We start from the raw sequence: 23,722 nt of genomic DNA on the forward strand, positions 1-23,722 counted from the left end.
AGGGGGATACCTAGTCAGTTGTACAACTGAATGCCTTCAACTGAAATGTATCTTCTGCATCTGAATCAGTGCAGGGGAGGGCAGGGGCTGCCTTAATCGACATCCACGTCTTCGGTGCCCGGGGAACAGTGAGTTAGTTCCCTGCTGCAATGGACACAACCATCATGGGACTGGGGGGGATTTAGGACACTTTCATCACTGGGATAAGCTCCAAATTGGTGTTTTGTTGTGAAAATGTTTTTACAAATATGTCTAATTAAAGTGGTGCAATAGTTTATACATAATGCACTTTAAACACTTGAAGCTGGTTTTATGGAGCCAGGTTAATCATTGATACAACTTATTTTACAAATAAAATAGTCTAGAACAATTGTTTTTATTATTGTTATGAAGTGACTATTTTAAAGTTAAATATATACATTATAATTAAAGATAAATAACACATTACACTGTACATTTGTGCTGATACAAAAATAGATACAATACATTATATTGACATATGTCATACATTTTTTTAAATTAGCCTAAACTTCACAAACCAGACTTCACGTCTTCAATGTGAATGTCTAGGTTTATATCTGATGGCCAGGTCTCCTTCAGGCTGCAACATTCCAAACCCAAAGCGACTGGTGTTCACCTCTGGCATCTGAGCCTCTGAGTCACACAGCTCCAGTTCCAGATGAGACAGGACCAGGTACACAAACCTGAACACACAGATAAAGACACAACATGTGAGTTATTTTCATAATACATTATAAATGTGCCTAAACTGTAACATTGACCATTGCACACACCAGTTTTTGCAGAATATATTTGTATTTTATTTTGGCATGATCTATTTGCATAGCAGTGAAATTCATGTCATTGTAACCCAATCTTGCATAGACACCTGGAGAAGCCTGTGCAGTAAAAGACAGCTGCTAAGCCTTCCCTCTTCCTATAATGGAATTTGCTGTGAGGTGAGCTAATCAATCCCAGAATTAAGTCTGTCCTTGATTCTGGTGAAGTGGGGACCTCTGACTCCCTCTGACCTCCTCTGCCCTCCCCCTAAGACCCACAAGGAACACTCAGAGATACTCACTGTCTGATGGAGCTGATGGCAAAGCGTTTGCCCACACAGCCATTGGTGCCTGCGCCCCATGGCATGGTGTAGTACTTGAGCCGTCTCCCTCCTTTAAAGAAGTCCTTCTTCACAGATCCGTCCTTGTTGAGGAAGCGTTCATACTTGAATCTCTATGACAGGAAACGCAGGAAGGTAAAGCAGTGAACCCAGCTCATACTGACAAATGATGATCACACATGACTGTTCCCCCACGCTTCCTGCTGCACACAGCCATATCATATCAGATGGCAATAATAGCCTGTTACTACCCAATCATTTACTACAATTTCCGTGTGTATTCCACTAACTGGCTGGTACTGTAGGGTGAAGGACAAAGCAATGATTCAGCTGTGTAACAAGCTAACTCCCTTCCCACTCCTATTTCTGTTTGTGTTCAAGTGCCTTACAATGTTCTAGGTTCAACCCCTCTCTCTGTATCTTGGGTAATCCAGGGGCACTTTAGAAACTGTGTAGGTGTGCTTCCTCCTTACGTAAAAAAACGTCAATACTTATTACTGTACCTTATCTTTAACCTGTGTTACACAGATGGATTTGAAACTATACTTTATTGTCCATTATTAGGGAGCTATTATTTGTTCATGTGTGAGAGGCAACTAACATCCATACCTGTGGTTCCTGGTGGATCTCAGGGTCCATCTGAGGGCTAATGAAGGGGAACAGACACACTCTGTCCCCCCTCCTGAGCTGGTACTCCTGCCCATTGGCCATTTGCAGGGTCTTTTCCTGCACTACCTCTCTGGTGATGAACGGGGCAGCACTGAGCCTCAGAGTCTCCTCTAAGGCACTGTCTGGGATAGAGTAGACAAAGAAAAGAAGACGATGAACACTAATGTACACAGACTCATTAAGCATACAGATCTTATGTCCTCGTAATAGATTCGCTAAGGTCATTCTTATTTGAGGAGTCCCTTAAGAATAGTTATGAATAGACTTGCCTAGTTAAATAAAGGTTAAATACATTTTTAAACTTTAAAAATGGCTAAAGGCAGGTTTCTATCTTCAGGTAGGTGGCACTTTCCTTATGTGCTCATTATTTGCACCAGAGGTTAGAGCACCTGTTGATGGTGACATGGGAGCCATTAGATCATTGACAGCAACCTTCAGGGCCTGAGCAGGTGGATCTGCCCTGGTCCTTTAGTCATTGAGCTCATTAGGGTCTCAGGCAAAGACTACTGTATGCGTGGCCACTCGCCTGGGAACAGTGTGTGTGTGTGTGTGTGTGTGTGTGTGTGTGTATATATATATGTGTGTGTTTCTCTTCAACTGCCCTCTCACCACTCCCCCCACCCTCTTTTCTCTCTACTCTGTTCATTAGGGTACATTTGCCCATAGGGATGAAGCTCCTTGTCTTTGTGCATATACCCAGTAAACAAGAAACACTCACCAAACACAGGTGTGTGCTGCAGCCTGTCCAGTAGGGGACACTGTGCCGAGTCCTGCTCGGAGATGCTGCTGAACTCTCTTCTCACCGCCCTCATGGCCTCAGGGTTTGTCAACAGGAAACCCAACAGCCAGAATGCAGCAGGTCCAACGTTACCCTGGCAACAAATGAAGGTTGACATGAAGGCAATGACACAGCGAGTTCCCTTTCAGATGGTTCTCACAGTGAGACTGTGCAGGTAGCAATTATGTAACTGGAGAAGAGAACATTACACATCACATGCCAGCTCTTACTATTTTCTCTCATAGGGGAAACCATCACTTGTTAATATAGTTAAATCACAAGGCCTAATGAATTAGACTGGTTCCTTTCCTGTGTCTATGATAGACAACCATGTTATGGCTACTGTCAGAGAGTAAGTGCTGTAATGGTTACTATAAAAGCAAAGCCATTAGACACCAAAGAGACTCAATATAGAGTGTTCGGTGCACACTGGGCTGTCCTGGCCATCTGTCTGTGTTTGTACATGAGTGGAAAGACCACTGAATTTACATCGACTCCAGACTAAACAATGTTCGCCATGTATAGTGCTGAGCGATTAGTGCTTTTTGAGGTCGGTTCGGTTTTGGTTCGATCATGGAAAAAAATAATCATGTTTTTTTTCAATTTTGGGGGGGGACATTACATGCACTATGCATTTTGTGGGTTTATAGCTGTAACACAGAATTAAATAATTAATAAAAGTCCCATGATGGTGGTGACTGCCCATTATTGCTTATCACTAATTAACTATCCTTTATTCACATTACTTTAACAAAATATTTGTTTTATTTGATTATTTCATTCCACGTCATCCTCTCATATAGAGCGGCTGCCAACGCGGTCTGACAAAATCACTATTTTAGTCATTCTTCAAAAGGAAATTAGGCATACTTTTAGAACTGCTGAATGCCAACTATCAATCACTTAGCACTCCGCTTTCTATCCCTCTAGAACTTTCTCAGTCTCTTGTGTCTTGCTCTGCACAGACCGGACAAGTTTAAGCAGGTGCGTAATGGATTATGGTCATTGTAGTTTTTTACCTTTTTACCACTACAACTCCATCGCACAGTCCAAGCTTGATCTGATTTATCCCTACAGAAACTGTACATCGAGCTCACAGAAAAAAACGAAGGAAATGGAATTCAAAAAATTGAACCAACGTCGGTCAATTAGTTGTAAAAAATATATATATTTAGAAAAATAAATTTTGGTTAATCTCTCAGCACTAGCCATGTAATATGCTGCACTACACACTATCCAGGAATTACATACAATATAATACACACATTATTTTTTGTGGTAACACCTTATGTTTTTCACTACATTCTTAGGGGAACTGAAAAATTACAATCAAGAGTTGCATGATGATGGTAGATCATGTGGCTGTGTGAAATTGTAGATGCAGTTATCAGTGCTCAATGGGTGAAGTAATACGTCTAAGCAGCAGGGTTGGGGTAATTTCATTTGAATTCCAGTCAATTCAGAAAGTAAACCAAATTCCAATTCTGAATGTTCTTCATTGAAAAGCATTGAAGACAATTGGAATTTCAGTGTACCTTTTGAACTGACTGGAATTTAAATGGAATTAACCCCAACCATGCTAAGCAGGAGCTGAGTACTCAGAGTGTACTCAGAATGTTCTTGGTATCATTGTGTGTACTTTTGCCATCTTAGGATTCCCCAAAAAGTATCTGTTTAGCTGGAGTCAGACCCTTTTATATAAAGGACATAAACAGGTTACTAGTGCACTCTTGTGGGAAAGATGCATATTACACTCATTACCATGTTTAATTAGGGAAGTCCTTGTTAGAGCAGGAGGAGCAGACAACAGTAGCTCTGTAACAACAATTCTAGCAGCAAAGAGAGCTTGAGAACATCCCACTGAGGCCATGTTTAGTTGGAGCCCACAGGGACTTGCAGTAGTCTAACATAGGGACAGGATGTCTGTCCCCTCCAAGATAACACTAAAATAAGGTCTAACAGTTCTAGGGGTTTTCCATACACTCCAGTGGTTGAGAATACAGCATTAGTATTCATCTTAAAGAACTGAATGTGCTAGTATTTATTTCTAGTCTTTAAAAAATAATCACTAATCACAAAAGTATTCTATAGTGGTTGGACAAAGCATAAGGTGTGGTTGACAAACAGGTACAGTATAATCAGAATTTGAGAGGCACACCGTGTGGGTAGCTGAATTTCACAAAGGGTAACATCCTTAACCAGTCGAGTCTAGCATCTGACATTGGCATGCGAGTGTCTTTGTATTGGAAAAGGTTCATGTTTAAGATGGCTGCTAGCCAGGAGGGTATGCTGCTGTATTACTAGGTATCATTGTTGGCCCACCTCCAAAAAGCTATTGAATAGAAAGGAATTTTTCTATGGGTGCAATGGAACAACAGGGATTTTCACCAATCGTTCACAAGACCTATTCAGAACAGCTTTAAATAGCTGGGCAGCCCTTGTTTTGTGACAATGACAGGCCACTACTCCTCTTAGGGAGGTGAGGTGAGATGTGGGAGTGCCTATGACTCACCTGTGTGGCCCACAGCTGCAGCAGCAGGGCTCTCCTCTGAGTTTCCTCGTCAGCTCCCTCTTCCTGCAAAAGGTGCCTGTAGTCTCTCAGCCAGGGGCTGGACCCGGAGCCCTCTCCCAGCCCCGCCGGGGCCAACAACTCCCACAGACGCCCCCTTACACTCTGGGCGGTCCTCTTCTCCTCTGACACACACACACAGACAGGAACACACAGGCAGGTGAGTCAAGAGTAAACACAGACACATATTGGTAAAACAGATGAGATCAGACTGAGCTAATTTGATTAGTGAGTCAAGTGTCGATAGAGAGATACAGGTGACATAATCCTGAAAACAGAGACGGGTGGGAGAGGTGTGTAACATGAACATGGGAAACACGAAGAGTGAGTTATAGGTGTGACATGCAAGATAAGACAGATTAACAAATATGCCATTTCAATAGAAAGAGGTGACATCAGTGACACGAAACAGGAGATATGTGGGAGTAACCCGGGAGGTACAAACAAATATAGTATGTATAGTTAGAGAACAGTAAGATCAGATATAAGGAGGTGAAAAGGACAGGTGACAGTGAGAGGGTGAGAGGACAGACAGGTGTGTCAGGTGACATCAGATAGAGCCTGTAGATGAAGCAGGTGTATGACTGAGAAGAAATGACATAGGGACCATGAGTAATTAAGCCAATTGGAGTCGGAAATGAGACTCAAACATATGACCCGCTTAGATTAAGTAATTCACTGCAGTGACCGCACCATGGCAAGCAAGAAACAAACTAAAACCCTTTTACTGATGAGGTCACCACAGTGAGTCCATACAATGACAAATATGACAAATCACAAACAGCCAGCCGACTCAATGATATGTATAAAAATCTGAGTCATAAAGTGATCGGGGATATTACAGATTGAATTATTCCTCTATTCAGTCTTTATAATAAACTCAGCAAAAAACGAAATGTCCGCTCACTGTCAACTGCGTTTATTTTCAGCAAACTTAACATGTGTAAATATTTGTATGAACATAACAAGATTCAACAACTGAGACATAAACTGAACAAGTTCCACTGACATGTGACTAACAGAATGTTAATAATGTGTCCCTGAACAAAGGGGAGGGGGGGGGGGGTCAAAATCAAAAGTAACAGTCAGTATCTGGTGTGGCCACCAGCTGCATTAAGTACTGCAGTGCATCTCCTCCTCATAGACTGCACCAGATTTGCCAGTTATTGCTGTGAGATGTTACCCCACTCTTCAACCAAGGCACCTGCAAGTTCCCGGACATTTCTGAGGGGGAATGGCCCTAGCCCTCACCCTCTGATCCAACAGGTCCCAGATGTGCTCAATGGTATTGAGATCCGGGCTCTTCACTGGCCATGGCAGAACACTGACATTCCTGTCTTTCAGGAAATCACGCACAGAATGAGCAGTAGGGCTGGTGGTATTGTCATGCTGGAGGGTCATGTCAGGATGAGCCTGCAGGAAGGGTACCACATGAGGGAGGAGGATATCTTCCCTGTAACACACAGTGTTGAGATTGCCTACAATGACAACAAGCTCAATCCGATGATACTGTGACACACCGCCCCAGACCATGACGGACCCTCCACCTCCAAAATTGATCCCGCTCCAGAGTACAGGCCTCGGTGTAGCGCTCATTCCTTCAACGATAAACGCAAATCCGACCATCACCCCTGGTGAGACGAAACCGCGACTCATCAGTGAAGAGCACTTTTTGCCAGTCCTGTCTGGTCCAGCGACGGTGGGTTTGTGCTCATAGGCGACGTTGTTGCCGGTGATGTCTGTTGAGGACCTGCCTTACAACAGGCCAACAAGCCCTTAGTCCAGCCTCTCTCAGCCTATTGCGGACAGTCTGAGCACTGATGGAGGGATTGTGCGTTCCTGGTGTAACTCGGGCAGTTGTTGTTGCCATCCTGTACCTGTCCCGCAGGTGTGATGTTAGGATGTACCGATCCTGTGCAGGTGTTGTTACACGTGGTCTGCCACTGCGAGGACGATCAGCTGTCCATCCTGTCTCCCTGTGGCGCTGTCTTAGGCATCTTACAGCACAGACATTGCAATTTATTGCCCTGGCCACATCTGCAGTCCTCATGCCTCCTTGCAGCATGACTAAGGCACGTTCACGCAGATAAGCAGGGACCCTGGGCATCTTTCTTTTGGTGTTTTTCAGAGTCAGTAGAAAGGCCTCTTTAGAGTCCTAAGTTTTCATAACTGTGACCTTAATTGCCTACCATCTGTTAGTGTCTTAACGACCGTTCCACAGGTGCATGTTCATTCATTGTTTATGGTTCATTGAACAAGCATGGGAAACAGTGTTTAAACCCTTTACAATGAAGATCTGTGAAGTTATTTGGATTTTTACGAGTTATCTTTGAAAGACAGGGTCCTGAAAAAGGGACGTATCTTTTTTTTGCTGAGTTTACATTAGGGTAAAACAATCAAACTATAACACATCATCCAAACTGAATTAAGCCCTAAGATCGGACACACCAATTTTTTTGATCAACTCCCACACCCAGCTGCCACTGTACCTTTACACAAATGTAAAACCTTGTGGCTCACAATGTTTCTTTCAGAGACCATGTTTCATGTAGTCACCTGGTTTCAGTGTGGTCCTGGCCATTTTGGCCAGGAGGTTGTCAAACTTCCGGTACTCCTCATAGACGTCAGTGGGGTCTGTTCTGTTGTTGTTCTGCTCCCCTCCAAAAAGTGTGAGGTACCCTGCCCTGAGAGAGAGAGTGGGATGGTGAGTATGTGGTTGTAGAGTGGCATGTTGAAGAAAACATTTGGTTGCTAGTAGCAGTTAAGCTTAGGAAAACATATAATTGAGTGATCATTAAATTGATTGAAGATGTTGCCTTAAAGATGGAATAAACAGCGCCACCACCGTTGTTATTGTTTTTGTTGCCCAACTGAGGAGATGTCGCGTAGCATGGTAGAAATAATTGCAGTACATAATAGTGTGCTCTTCTATCTCCCGTGCAATTATGTCAGAGGGGGAAAAACTGTGTTCGTTTTTTTGCTGTAACTTCTTTGTTATTTGTATTTAAAACAGGCATGGCAGTTTCACCATTAAGCATTTCAGTTTTAAGTGATTGTTAAGAACCATTTCCGATCGATGGAGGAATACCTTGCCCACAGTGGCGTCCTCCAACTGAAGGTCAACAGGAACACTTCCTGTGTCACACCGGCCACTGCCCACCCACCTAAACTGTTCACAGTGTGGGGTATTACTAGTATAAACTTCCTATTTAGTATAAATCTTCCTCATCCTAGATTACTTCACAGCGGGGGTTTTCAAATGTTTTGGGGTCAGGGACCCCTTTTGTGATAGTAAATTCATCAGGGACCCCGACATAATTAGAACACAGCTCGAGTGATATAATAATAGCATACAAGGACTTCTACCAAGTCTCGGTCCCTGGGAAGGAACATTAGAAAGGCACACCTCTTGGCATTGGAGAGAAAATGAAGCAGTTTTAAAAGTAATATTCTGCAATTTACACATAATGCCATTTCTTTTAAAAGCTTACATTACAGTGCATTTATGTTAACAAAACATTTTTGGGAAATACAAGAAGTATCCAGTTGAAAAATGTATAATTGGTGGAGTACTGTGAATACCAATATCACTGTGAGCCTCACAGGCCCATGTTGCCCAGGCTTTAGAACATACTATAACTTGTAGATTACAATTATTTTGGCAAAGGGATATATTAATCTGTTGTTGTTAGTAATATTAATAAAAAATACAACTTAATTCATGTTATATTTTGAGATCTGCCTGTGGACCCCATGCAGTACGGCCGCAGACCCCACTTTGAGAACCCCTGCTTCACGGTGTCTGACCTATTAAGTAATGATGTTGCCTAATGCTAACAGAAGTCATGACTAAATCATCTGGTCCCCATTAGGATGCTGCATGTTTAAATGACCATCTCAAACATCTCTGGCAACACTATAAATAAAAACCCTTTTAAAGTGTGTAGCCGGGGGAGTTCTACAGGAAGGGCAGCCTGAAAGAGGAATTTCATGAGTGGCACTGCTCTTTCTTTTCATTAGATGCCTCTTATGTGTCACTAAACATTCTTACTGGTGTATTTACAAACAAGTGGCTTGTGGAACGGGCTGGTAAGTAAACTGTTTATCCCAGGCGTTTGACGTAGGCCCTTGGGGACGCGTGGGTGAATGAGTAAGTGAAGAAGGGCAGGAGGTATAGGAACTCTTCCGTTCGTACCTGAAGAGAAGACTGTAACAGAAGCTGAAGAGCCCGTCCGTGTTCCAGTCGGTCTGGTTGTGACAGGGCCTCTGGGCTTGCAGCAGCAGGGACTGGAGGTGGCAGTGCATGGTGCTGCTCAGGCAGGATAGGCTCCCGCCCTCAAAGTGCCTGAGGGTGCAAAGGTCAAGAGAAAGGAATGTTCGTCATATATGATGTCACCAAGGCCAAACCTGTAATTCACTTTTACCTAATTGTGTCCTAGACTAGCATTATAGGTGTTTATTATTGGTCGCTTTGGCTCGGACAATGCTTATTTAGTTAAGTAATGGCACTGTGAAGACAGGTGTAGTATCACACCTCTATAGAATAACACCATAAAACATAGGTGTTGCCTGTGGAAATACTGTAACTGATCAGTCTGAACTATAAACTGGGGGCTGGAGGATATGTCAGTGCAGTACACCTGTGTGGCAGGGTACAAAATGCTGCTCTGTAGATTCAACATCCATTACAGAGAGCTTGACATCTATGCTATATAAAGCCAGAAGAAAAGCACTGTAACCTACACAACGGCCTAGATATTCTGCAAGACAATATGACTGTGAGAGACTGAGATAGTTCCACAACAGTGCCAATCAACAGAATGGTGGGAGGTGAGTGCATTTGCTCCACACTCTGACACAGTATGCATTTATAAACCATAACATGAGGCTAATCGGGCCATGGTGATGGTAGTGATATCTGTGATGGTCGATGTGGTAATCCCTGGTCCCAGGCACCTCTCGGTCTCAGGGAGTGAAACTTTTGAGTTAGACTACGGTGGAGCCAGGAAGCAACATCACACACACAGAGAGTAGCATATTATACCTGTGTAAGGATCCAGTTATTGGCTGGACAATGCTGTCCTTAATCGTTTATATGTCAAAACATTAATTTGTCATTCTCTGACCGTATCAATGGGCATGTACAGCTGTTTTTGGGCTGACCACACAGAAAGGAGTGTGTGATAAGGATAGGGACGTACTGTTTTGTTAGGGCCTTCTCTACAGCAGGGTTGTGATGGGGGAGCCGCAGGCTGAATATTCTGTCCATGAGAACCTGTGCGTAGCGTGTGAAGTCTAGGGACACAGAGTCCTCTATCACAGCATCATAAGAGCTGGGGTCCAGTAGCACTGTCACATAGCGCCCAGCCACACGCACCTACACACACACACACACACACACACACACACACACACACACACACACACACACACAAAATCAAAAAGTGGAACACACCAACACACTCACACTCATCATGAATGGTGAGGAATTTACATCTACTATAGATGTATCCATGGATTTAGGCAAGAACAGATGATCAGGTTCAGGTACATACATATTAGGTAGATGATGTTGAGAAAAGTTTTTCATATCACCACTCTTACCGTGAAGATATCTCCATGCTTCACCTTCATTCGGTTTAGAAACTTGGCAGCATCTCTTCCAAACTCAAGGGCGTGGCCTAACCATGGAATAACTCCTTTGTCTAAAGGTGGCTCTTTCTCTGACCTGTATAGAAAGAAAACCCATGTAACTTTGAACAGCTAATATTCAAATCTATATATTTGTTCATACCAAAGTTACTGATTACACAGATGTTGTCTGTTGATATAGTAACTGTATCCGAAATCAATTGACTATTCAATATTCACATGCCTGGCTCTTATCAGTACATTGTGTGACACAGCTATGATTAAAATAGATACAGTTTAGCCAATAAGTTTTAAAGCCGTAACACTCCCAATAACATTTATAATAGAATGAGCCCATCAATTTATCCAGCGATATAGCAGTAAGCAAGGATGAAAACAGATGTGACTTTATGATCTTTGAGACACACAAGTTGACATTTAAGACTGGCCAGTGAAAATAGTCCTTAATAGGACTTGGTTTTTGGTTAATCTCGGGATTATTTCAACCTTCCCTCTCAAAAAGGATTGACAGGCTACAACTCATATAACTCATCTACTGCTCAATACAACTATGATATTATTAAGATGTATTTGGATTACTTTAGGTTTCTGGTAAATACAACTTTATGCTGGGTTAGTTTATGCTAGGTAGGCAATACACCTATTAGATAAGTAGGCTAGTGTGCTAAACAAATATGTGCACAGGTGAAAACAAGTTCGAAATGCCCACAATATAATACAGAACGCATGCATGCCTTATTCAATGTATGCAGTGCAAGCATTGACATTAGCCTAATAGAACATTCCTTTTAGAAAAGGGTACTCACCTGGAGCGTTTCGAAACAAGTACGAATAAGAGAAGAATGCCCTGGACAAGCAAAAGTATCGTCCAAATCATAGCGCAATTTCTATAAAGATGTACATGCACGTTGGTGCGCAGCAGTGAATATATGTGAATAATTTAAGACTACAGGCTTGATCAGATATAGTGCTATTTATTTTGTCATCCGATGACGGCGTTGCAGGGTGTACCCTGACGTCATATGACCTCATCCATCTTCCTATTTGCACGAGTTCACGTAGAACCTATGACTAGGGAGTGGATTCATTCCGTATCGCGGGAGATCTGTGTTAAAATGTCAAGGTAATTTCACGATTGCACCGACACATGCAGCGTTTACCGTGAATGTAGTCTCCGCGACCGCGGGAACATTGCCTTTAATTGTCAACGGTGCTATAAAGCTGATACTCAGGGCTAGGAATTTAATGGAGCCGTATATCCATTTCCAGATACATCCATGCCTAAACAAAACAAACCCACCCATGTGTCTGAATTTAAATCAGATTAGGTTTGATAATATCCCAAATAATGATATTCCGCTGATATCGTGTCTTCATGGGTGGCCTCCATAAAGTTGAGCGCAAACTATTTGAAAGAAATGTACCTTTGACTCACTATGCAGTCGATACTTAAAAAATGTAAATTCTTAAACTCTTACCATGTACCTAAATTTGTCCTGTTGTTGCGTGCCTTTTTCTTTGTTTACTAAAATCATACTTTTTAATAAAACGTTAATCAAAAACAAGCACCGACTGTTTCCTCATTGATATTCAGTTGGCACATTCACATTCGAGTTGCCATCTTAGAGCAACAGCAACGAGGAAACAGTCAGTGGTTATATTTGATTGACGTTTTATTAAAAAAGTATGGATTTCAGCAAACAAAGGTGTGCATTTACTTGGCTACGTCATGGGTTGCCTACCTCAATAAATTACACTTACTTACATGTTATTCAGGTCAACATTTTAAAAAGGATATTTCTATCAAATAAGCTGAAATGTACCTAGTCTGTCATATTTAGACAAAGCTTGCATAGTCACTTTTATTTCAGTTGATGATGTGGTGATTATGGTGGTGTCAAACTCACAAATGTAAAAAGAGGTCGACTGAAGTCACATCAATGGTGTATCTGTTTCACAACAGCAGCAGACATAGCTGATGTAAGGATGAGACACTGTTGTCATTGAATATACAGCTGGGTGATGCATGAGAATGAGTGTGCACAGTCTGTAAGTGTCATAAAAAAGTCCATTACATCAACATCAACTGATCTAGGCATGTTTGGATACATGTTTTAATGACCATAAGAGTCATCGTAAGGAACCTACCTACCTACCTACAAGTCGTCAATGGAGTGGAGAGATGTGGTAATTTGAACTCATTCCCTCAACAGCACAATTGGGGTGTAAATCAATATCCTTGTTTACCTACTGTAGCTAAAAGAACCATGGATGATTCATTAATTGCATTTATATAACTGGCACTCAGACGTACCCCAACAACTTCTTATAACGCTGGGGTTTAACATGAAAAGGAAACTGGTTGTATAAATAGGCCGTCAACATTTTTTCACTTCACCCAAATGTCATCTGTCAATAAAAATACAGTAAAACTTAGGAAATGCTTCCCTATGAGACATACTCACTTTTGGACCTTCAACAACATAATATGTTAATCAAATAAATAATGTCAAAAGGTAATTTTTTCTGCCATTTCTAAAGTATATTGCTGTATAGGCGGTGCTTAACTTGGCCACTCATCCTCCTTTTCCTTTGCTGCTTTTTCTTCTAGTGGTTCCCGGATGTCTTCTGGGGTTTGGCCAAAGATCCCTGCTGTCTGTTTGAGGAGGAACACCCCTGCGTGTAGGCCACCTACATTGACCCAGACAGTGTGATGCTTCCGCCAGAGTTCTCCAATCCTCAAAATGGCATGAGGAAGACAGATACACCCCGTCACAAAACACTCATTGCACAAATCATTAACGCTAAAACACCACAGTATTGCTTTGAGAAAAGCCATCTGGCCAAGGGCCCATCTACACCAGATACAGAGTAGACTCAGTCCATACTATACTCTCACAATAGAGGTTTGTTCACACAGATAATATTGTTGTGGATTAATGAAATTAATATGATCCAACTTCCTCAACTACTCATTTTTTGGAAACCCTGGAATTTTCCAGATGCCTTCCAGAACAGACAGGTTAGGACACGTCTGTCCACCCCACTCCACCACGAATTACACAGTCTTACTGTATGTGTGGTTCATTACCTTTTGAAAGCATTTTTTATCCTGGGTCAGGATGACGGCCTTCCCTGAGCCTGGTCTGGACACCCGGGCCATCTCTCTTACACAGGGCGGATACAGGTCTCAGTTCTTCTTTCTGGAGCCCTTTCTATAAGAAAACCACACAACATACACATCAGCCATGTAAACAATATGAATACATTCAATTAATAAATTACTCCATTGAAGACTTGTTGGTAGGTTCTGTCTATGTTGAGTGTCCTAATTGAAACAGTACAGTGGTATCTACCTCTTCCCAAAGGGCATGTCAGTGATAATGATGCCCACTGAGCTGGTTCTCATGGGTAGATTACACAGGTCCTACTGCACCATGTCTATGGGCAGCCCTGGTGTACTGCAGAGGTGGGGAGTATATACAGTGAATTTGGAAAGTATTCAGACCCCTTGACTTTTTTCACATTTTGTTTGGTTACAGACTTATACTAAAATGGGTATAATTGTTTTTTTCCCTTCTTCAACCTACACACAATAACCCATAATGACAAAGCAAAAAACGTTTTTTAGACATTTTAGCAAATTAATAAAAAATGACAAGCGTAAATATCACACTAACAGTTGAAGTCGGAAGTTTACATACACTTAGGTTGGAGTCATTAAAACACATTTTTCAACCACTCCACAAATTTCTTGTTAACAAACTATAGTTTTGGCAAGTCGGTTAGGACATCTACTTTGTGCATGACAAGTAATTGTTCCAACAATTGTTTACAGACAGATTATTTCACATATAATTAATTCACTGTTCACAATTCCAGTGGGTTAGACGTTTACATACACTAAGTTGACTGTACCTTTAAACAGCTTGGAGAATTCCAGAAAATTATGTCATGGCTTTAGAAGCTTCTGATAGGCTAATTGACATAATTTGAGTCAATTGTAGGTGTACCTGTGGATGTATTTCAAGGCCTACCTTCAAACTCAGTGCCTCTTTGCTTGACATCATGGGAAAATCAAAAGAAATCAGCCAAGACCTCAGAAAAACAATTGTAGCTCTCCACAAGTTTGGTTGATCCTTGGGAGCAATTTCCAAACACCTGAAGGTACCGCGTTCATCTGCACAAACAACAGTACGCAAGTATAAACACCATGGGACCACGCAGCCGTCAAACCGCTCAGGAAGGAGACGCGTTCTGTGTCCTAGAGATTAACATAATTTGGTGCGAAATGTGCAAATCAATCCCAGAACACAGCAAAGAACCTTGTGAAGATGCTGGAGGAAACAGGTACAAAAGTATCTATATCCACAGTAAAATTAGTCCTATATCGACATAACCTGAAAGGCCGCTCAGCAAGGAAGAAGCCACTGCTCCAAAACTGCCATAAAAAAGCCAGACTACGGTTTGCAACTGCACATGGGGACAAAGATCGTACTTTTTGGAGAAATGTCCTCTGGTCTGATGAAGTAAAAATCGGAACTCTTTGGCCATAATGACCATCGTTATGTTTGGAGGGAGAGGGGGGAGGCTTGCAAGCCAAAGAACACCATCCCAACCGTGAAGCACGGGGGTGGCAGCATCATGTTGTGGGGGTGCTTTTCTGCAGGAGGGACTGGTGCACTTCACAAAATAGATGGCATCAAGTGGAAGGAAAATTATGTGGATATATTGAAGCAACATCTCAAGACATCAGTCAGGAAGTTAAAGCTTGGTCGCAAATGGGTCTTCCAAATGGGCAATGACCCCAAGCATACTTCCAAAGTTGTGGGAAAATGTTTTAAGGACAACAAAGTCAAGGTATTGGAGTGGCCATCACAAAGCCCTGACCTCAATCCTATAGAAAATTTGTGGGCATAACTGAAAAAGCGTGTGCGAGCAAGGAGGCCTACAAACCTGACTCAGTTACACCAGCTCTGTCAGGAGGAATGGGCCAAAATTCACCCAACTTATTGTGGGAAGTTTGTGGAAGGCTAGCCGAAACGTTTGACCGAAGTTAAACAATTTAAAAGCGGTGCTACCAAATACTAATTGAGTGTATGTAAACTTCTGACCCACTGGGAATGTGATGAAAGAAATAAAAGCTGAAATAAATGACTCTACTATTATTCTGACATTTTACATTCTTCAAATAAAGTGGTAATCCTAACTGACCTAAGACAGGAAATCTTTACTTGAATTAAATGTCAGGAATTGTGAAAAACGAAGTTGAAATGTATTTGGCTAAGGTGTATGTAAACATTACGTGACCATAACAATTTATTTTGATGGAAAATATTTATACTCAGAACTGTTATTTCTTCCCTCTTTGTAAAGTAATCAACTCAAGAGTTATGTGTCTCAAATGATTATCTTAACAAGCATGTGACCATGGGGGTTTCTTTTGGCTAGGACAGAGAAATTCAGTGGGTGCCAGTCCCAATTGAACAGGCTGCAATGTTATGTTATGTTTACATTGATATCAAGCTTGGTCATATCCGCTTTCCACTTGAAGAAGTCTTGCATGGCTCCACCAAAGTCCCTGGCGGTCTTGTTGGAGAAGAAGCTGTGTTTTTCTCCTGCACGTCACACTGAACTTCAGCACCTTCACCCCTGGGCTCCTGCCCCTCCACCGCCGTCTTCTCACCCTGGGGGCTGTTCTTCAGGTCAGGAGACCCGGCCTCCCCTGCCCCCACACTCTGGCCTGCAGTAGGTGCCTCAAGCTCCAGCTTCTAAGTCTCTGTGGTGACAGTGTCAACGGCGTCCTTCTCCACAACGTCTTTGTTGGCTTTGCCTCGGTCTCTATCTCGCCCTCCTCTCCCCTTGGGACCTTCTATGGGGTCGTCTGTTCTTCTTCAGAGAGGTGTTCAGTTTCCAGACCTTCAATGCATTGGTCCATGGCAGCTTGGAGGCCAGCTTCTGCAAGTCCTCCAATGACTCATCCTGTTGGACAAAAAGGGTAGTGATTCTATCAAATACCTTAAGAGGGGGAGGCATGTTATAAAGTGTAGGGGACTGGTCTTTCATGCAACGTGAATGTTATAGTTGAAATGAAAGTGTAAGAATTCAGGTTCCTTATTGGCTGTGCTGTAATGAAGAGAGATATACCTTTGAGTCTTTAAACTGATAGTTGTCATACTCTTCAACCGCAACAAACAAGTTGTCCACAGACATCAGATTATGCACCTAGAAAGAGGAGGCACAGGTAAAAAAGCTAGGCTTTTGTGAATGTGTGCAAAATTAATCAAAGGTTTTATGACCACATCAAGCGTTTAAGATGGGTTTAAATAACATTCTTATTTCATCCTAATCACAACACTCTTGTGATAGTCTACCAAAATAGTCTAAATAGTGCATTTTGGGTAGTGTAATTGGGTATTTTGTTTTAATAAATAATTAACCTAATTTCAACATTCTGTCATAAAGAGCACATGTTCAATTTAACAAAAAATAATAACAATCCAGCTCTAAATTAAGAAACATTACTAAAATTACTATAGTTGGTGCCAATTAAAGTAACAGGGTTGATGTAACAGGGTTGAAATTCCCACCATAAATTAGCCATACAGTGCCTTCAGATTTAGTTTACAGCTGTGAGCATTTCTAGGTAAACTTGCCGATGACAAGCATACCCATAACATGATGCAGCCACCACCATGCTTGAAAATACAAAGAGTGTTACTTAGTGATGTGTTGTGTTTGCCCCAAACATAATGCTTTGTTTTCAGGATATAAAGTTAATTTCTTTGCCACATGTTTTGCAGTTTTACTTTAGTGCCTTGTTGCAAACAGTATGCATGTTTTGGAATATTTTTTATTCTGTACAGGCTTCCTTCTCACTTTGTCAATTACGTTAGTATTGTGGAGTAACTACAATGTTGTTGATCCATCCTCAGTTTTCACCTATCACAACCATTAAACTCTAACTGTTATAAAGTCACCATTGGCCTCATTGTGAAATCCCAGAGTGGTTTTCTTCCTCTCCGGCAAACTGAGTTAGGAAGGACGCCTGTATCTTTGTAGTGGCTGGGTGTACTGATATACCATCCAAAGCGTGATTAATAACTTCACTAGGCTAAAAGGGATATTTAATGTCTGCTTTTTTATATACACTATCATTGCACACTGTGACTTCTTAAGCCATTTTCTACTCCTGAACTTATTTAGGCTTGCCATAACAAAGGGGTTGAATACTTATTGACTCAAGACATTTCATCCTAAAAACATAATTACACGTTGACATTATGGGTTATTGTGTGTAGGCCAGTGACACATAATCTCAATTTAATAAATTTTAAATTCAGGCTGTAACACAACAAAATGTGGAATAAGTCAAGGGGTGTGAATATATCCCCTTGTGACAGCGGGAATGGACGCTTGTTATGTGCAACAGAGAGGGGCAATCGCCCTTCTGCCCCTTAGGTACATAACTTCCAATTCAGTTAGTCACTCATTGACATCAATGCATGACTAAGTGAAAATTCGACTTAAGTTGAAGTTAGGATTCTCCCCTTATGGAAGGTTATTATTGTGTGAATATGTGCAATCTACACAATTGTTTTTGAAATTGTTAAAACATTTCTAGGTTAACTGTCTATGGTAATAGGGTTGCTGTTTTATTCTCGACCACCTACCTGGGGAGGCAGGTAGCCCAGTGGTTAGAGTGTTGGGCCAGTAACCGTGAGGTTGCTAGATCGAATACCCAAGCTGACACGGTAAAAATCGGTCGTTCTGCCCCTGAACAAGGCAGTTAACCCACTGTTCCTAGGCCGGCATTGTAAATAAGAATTTGTTCTTAACTGACTTTCCTAGTTAAATAAAGGTTAAAGAAAAGAACATAAAGCACAATTGGACAACCAGCTCAACTGATTTGACTATTAGATGTTCAATGTTTCTTTTGACAAAGTTATTAAAAAAAACTTTAAACAGGTTAAACACGTAACAGGGTTGACCTTAACATGAAATAAATAAGAATCTACAGAAATGACTTTGTCTAAGCAACAAAGTAGCTAGGGCTGAATGCACTCATGACTCAATTTTATGTGCACCAAAATTACTGTGTGTTTCTCTAAAGTGCTTTGTGAAAGCAAACCACTAAGATTGTATTTGATAACTTAGCTAGTCATGCTGGCAATAGAATACGTTTTCAAATGATGATTGCGATTTCTAATGGACCGTTATCAGATTGTGTAAATAACAACAGTAATGTGTGTTCCAAAGAAACAAAAAACTGCAAGTGTGCTCGCTTCAGTTCCTGAAAAGCACAGCTAGGGGAGTTAAAGGAAACGTTCACCCATTTTGAATGTTATATTGTTTTTGTGCATCTCTGAGTGACGTTCTATCAATTCTCTGGGTCATTTCATGTTTTCACGTGTTTCTGAGTTATTGGAATTCAAGCAGGTGGAAATCTGGCTTGGATATGACGTAGCACCGTGATAAAGTCTCACCACACTGGAAGTTAATAGGAATAAGACTTTTAGACCCCGAAAACGTCTATCATACATGTCAAATTTCAACACTGGTATATGTCATAACTTCAGAGGATGCCTTCTCTCGAATGAGCAATCGATCAAATTTTCATAATATTCCTACTGTCACGTTCCTGACCTATTTCTGTTAGTTTGTTGTATGTGTTAGTTGGTCAGGACGTGAGTTTGGGTGGGCATTCTATGTTTTCTGTTTCTATGTTGGTTTAGGGTTGCCTGGTATGGCTCTTAATTAGAGGCAGGTGTTTGGCGTTCCTCTAATTGAGAGTCATATTTAGGTAGGTTGTTTCACAGTGTTCGTTGTGGGTGGTTGTCTCCTGTGTCAGTGTTTGTCGCACCATACGGGACTGTTCGGTTTGTTTTTGTACATTGTCATTTTGTGTAGTCTATTTTCCCTGTTCGTGCGTTCTTCGTGTTTAATGTAAGTTCGTCGTCCAGGTCTGTCTACTCCGTTTGTTGTTTTGTTAGTTTATAGTCAAGTTCGTGTTTTTGTGTTTTTTCGTCTTGTCTTTAAATAAATTATGTGTTCACAACCCGCTGCGCCTTGGTTCCATCACTACTCCTCCTTTTCGGTTGAAGAGCAGGAGGACTACCGTTACACCTACCTCAAGAAAATGTGTAATTTAATGGAGGGTCTAGCAATTTTTCCTATATGTCTGCCTCTTTGGTCCTTGAAAGAGAGAGTTCCTTGCCCCAGAATCACCCAGAATGCACCGCGCGGCCCAAGTAGCATGGGAAACATTTACCATCTCCTCAAAAGTATATTTGCCGCTGCGAATGTCAGACTCCACTCTGTGAGGCATATCGATCTGCAGGTTGAACATGGTGAGATTGTAGACTCCAAAATTGATAGTGCTGTTTGTTTAGGAGATTTTACAGCCAACTAGCTGCTGGATATTGTCTTATTGGTATTATTGTGTGTAGCTACGTTTGCTAACTACCTAACTAGCTAGTGTCGTGGAAATTCTACACATGGGACACTAAGTCAATCTTAAATTAATAATTGTTTATTAACAGCAAGCTGGAGAGGTCTGTGATGGAAATGTTATCTTGTGAAGAGACAGCCTTAAATTATGTTAATCTCGTTTTAGTGTCATAAATAATCCTTCGTTTCTACTTGTGCTTGGTAAAGATATGAGGGTGGGGGACGACATGATCCCCTCCTTAGGACTATCTAATAATATGTTCTATAGAGATAGGAGACGGTTCCATACACATGACAGAACCAACCCTATGAACTATTTAACTATGCCTATGTAACGTGTCTGTAACCAGTATATAAGAGATGTAACGGGACTGCTCTGAGAGAGCTCCTGATCGACATGTGTACTTGGAGCATTGAGTTGGTTGGGACCTCTCCAGCACACTGATAATAAACAATGATTAATTTAAGATTGACTTCGAGTGTCCCATGTGTAGAATTTCCCCGACAATTTGGCATCAACGAACAGGATGATGCGAGGAAAACCGGTGGCACATTTTATGACCGGTGCCACATAAAATGAAACGTGAGGGAAATTCCAATCTGACCAAAAGAACAGACCCTTACTGTGAGCTACCCATGAAGAGACACAACATTCACAAACAATTGGATGTCTTCTGATTTCAGCAAGTCAATTTAAATGAATTTGTATAAAAAATAACAAAATCAATAAAACTAAACATAAAAATGGAGGAGGGTACCACTAGTCCTAAGTCAAGTAAGAGCAAATGTGGATGTGAGTTGTGTGAATGTGGAAAGTATTAAGCTGATTGAAATTGGGATGATAACAGGATTTAAATTAGGCTATTAAGCTGATTGAAATTTGGATAATAGGTACTGAGTGAATGTATGAAAGTGTGTGTGTTATTCTATATGTATGCGGCAAGACTATAGAGTCTATAGAGACCATAGCATTTATGACTATATAAACCATTGATACTATGGATGCTCAGGGACTATAGATGGTGTAGGGAATATGATGCTATAGGGACCATAGATACTATGGATGCTATAGGGACTGTGATGCTATAGGGACTACGGATGCTCAGACTATAGCTACTGTAGAGACTATGATTAACTTTAGACTTTATTGGAACCTTGGCAGTGATACATATGACGTAAGAAGGCTAGAGCTAGTCTTATAGAAAAGACTAGAGCAAGTAACGGTACCATGGAAAGTCCCGCAGACAGCTGTCTGTAGGCATTTACAAGGGATGTGTCTATGTGGCCTGCAGCCACTAGTAATAGCACGTGGTGTTATTATATATGTTTGTGAAAGATATATATGGTGCAGAGATGCACCTAGGGTAATAAGGGAGATTACTGAGTGTGTATGGGAATAGTGAATTTGGATGTGAGAGTTGTGTGATTGTGAAAAGGATGTGTTAAGCTGATAGAAATGTGGATTTTAAGCTGATTGAAATCTGGATAATAAGAGATTTAGAACAATCAGATATATTATTACTATTAAGTACTGAGTAAATGAGAGCTGTCAGGGTACATGCTCCGGTGTGAAAGAGGTAATATGGGAGATTACTGAGTGTGTGTCTGAATGGATACCTCAAACAGTTCTATGAGCTGAGTTTTTCAATCTATGATGTTATCTACGGTTATTATATATGTTTAGGAAGTAGCGGCAAGCTAGTCTTAGGAGAAGGCTAGATTGAAGGCAGGAGGCCCCACTGACAATTGTCTGTAAGGGATTTATAAGAGAAGTGTCTACGTGGTCAGAGAACCACTGGAACTGTTGAAGATACATATGGGGAATACCTCAGAAGTGTCTACATATGTCTGCAGTTACTACTCACATGTGTAACGATAGTCTACATGGTCTGAAATCCACTGATAATAAAAATAGTTATTGTAGGCATTTAGAGTTGTTGATGCACATGAGTGGTGTGGATGTCTGTAGGCATTCATGATCTTTAACGTTATGTAGGGGATCTGTGTATGTGAGAGATATGAAAGGAGAAAGTATTATTCCCAAATATGCTGTTAAATAGAACAACTAGTGTAAATATCTAAACCCCTGTATGAATAGAACTTGTTCTCAACTGGCCTACCTGGTTAAATAAAAGTGAAAAAAAGTCTAAAGGAGGAATTGGTGAAGTATACTCAGTTACTAGAGATTTGATAAAGTCACAATGGAGAAAAATAGTAATAACTATATTCAACTTGCACACCCACACGTAGACGTACGTAAGTGGTTTAAAAAGCATTAAGAGAAATGAATAGTATAATGATTAACTAGATTTGTTAAAGTAACAATGTATGAAAGTATAATGGGTTACTAGAATTTAACCTGTTAGGTAGAGACTTAGTAGGGGACATCGATAGGGGACTGATCGACAGCGCCAGCCCAGGTATTGTGAAAGTTGATCACAGAAAGAGTCTCTAGTCTCGAGTGCTACCTTAAAAAAGGAAGCTCCCTCCAAAGTTTCTCCTGAATTGGCAGATGTTTTTTATAAATTCAGCACATTACATGTTAATCTTAAAATAATATACATTTAATATGTTTCAATATAAGGTCACATGACGAACAGAGGGATTGAGCATTGGGACTGATATTAAATTAGAGGCCACCATTTGGTGTTTGGGTAAGAGATAAGTTTCCTGTGGAACAATAGATAGCAGCCAGTACTAACTGAACTCAAACAGGCTGTAAGGGACACAGTGGGGAAATTTGGGACAGAGGTATTGTCACGTTCTGACCTTTATTTCCTTTGTTGTGTCTTTATTTAGTATGGTCAGGGCGTGAGTTGGGGTGGGCAGTCTAGTTTTGTATTTCTATGTTTTTCCTATTTCTGTGTTTGGCCTGATATGGTTCTCAATCAGAGGCAAGTGTTTTGTGTTGTCTCTGATTGGGAACCATATTTAGGTAGCCTGTTTTGTGTTGGGTTTTGTGGGTGGTTGTCTTCAGTCTTTGTGTGTCTGCACCAGATAGAACTGTTTCGGTTTTCACGTTTGTTGTTTTGTAATTTGTAGTGTTCAGTTTTTGATTATTCATTTAAACATGATGAACACTAATCACGCTGCGCTTTGGTCCTCTCCTTCTTCCACAGAAGAAAACCGTTACAGGTATGAATAAGACATATTTTTGACAATATCCAATTATTATTCAATTTAATAGTTTTATACTTTTATAGTTATAGTTTGGGTAGCACAAATTATTTAAGTAAGAAGGTAACGTCACAGGTTTCATATTTTGACTACTTTATGTCCTAGGGACAGTTAGTACAGAACTGCATGTCAATGCAACAGGTCAAAAAAGATTACAATTACAAGTGAGGGGACCTGGGATTGTTTCCTTTAGAAGGTGCCTATTCCGCTTTACGGGAAACCGTATCATCTGTTGTGTCTGAAGTTTAATTCTGTATACACATGGTTTTACCAAGACTTCAAATCAAATAAAAAAAAATTTGTCACA

At 41.0% G+C, this 23,722-nt stretch overlaps 1 protein-coding gene and 1 pseudogene across 1 annotated transcript; both read right to left on the reverse strand.

The window, feature by feature from the left end:
* Window positions 1–455: 455 nt before the first annotated feature.
* On the reverse strand, window positions 456–11,826 carry LOC129815460 (prostacyclin synthase-like). Its single transcript, XM_055869329.1, has 10 exons — window positions 11,595–11,826; window positions 10,741–10,864; window positions 10,338–10,513; window positions 9,332–9,481; window positions 7,693–7,820; window positions 5,080–5,261; window positions 2,508–2,661; window positions 1,730–1,911; window positions 1,082–1,233; window positions 456–704 (listed from the first exon to the last, which is right to left on the reverse strand). The coding sequence occupies exons 1-10, from the start codon at window positions 11,663–11,665 to the stop codon at window positions 554–556; spliced, it is 1,470 nt and encodes a 489-aa protein (XP_055725304.1). The 5' UTR covers window positions 11,666–11,826; the 3' UTR covers window positions 456–553.
* Window positions 11,827–13,351: 1,525 nt separating this feature from the next.
* LOC129816031 (tRNA (guanine(6)-N2)-methyltransferase THUMP3-like) overlaps window positions 13,352–23,722 on the reverse strand; it is a 47,451-nt pseudogene continuing 37,080 nt past the window's right edge.

This window comes from Salvelinus fontinalis, chromosome 18, assembly GCF_029448725.1.
Source record: "Salvelinus fontinalis isolate EN_2023a chromosome 18, ASM2944872v1, whole genome shotgun sequence".
Lineage (NCBI taxonomy): Eukaryota > Metazoa > Chordata > Actinopteri > Salmoniformes > Salmonidae > Salvelinus > Salvelinus fontinalis.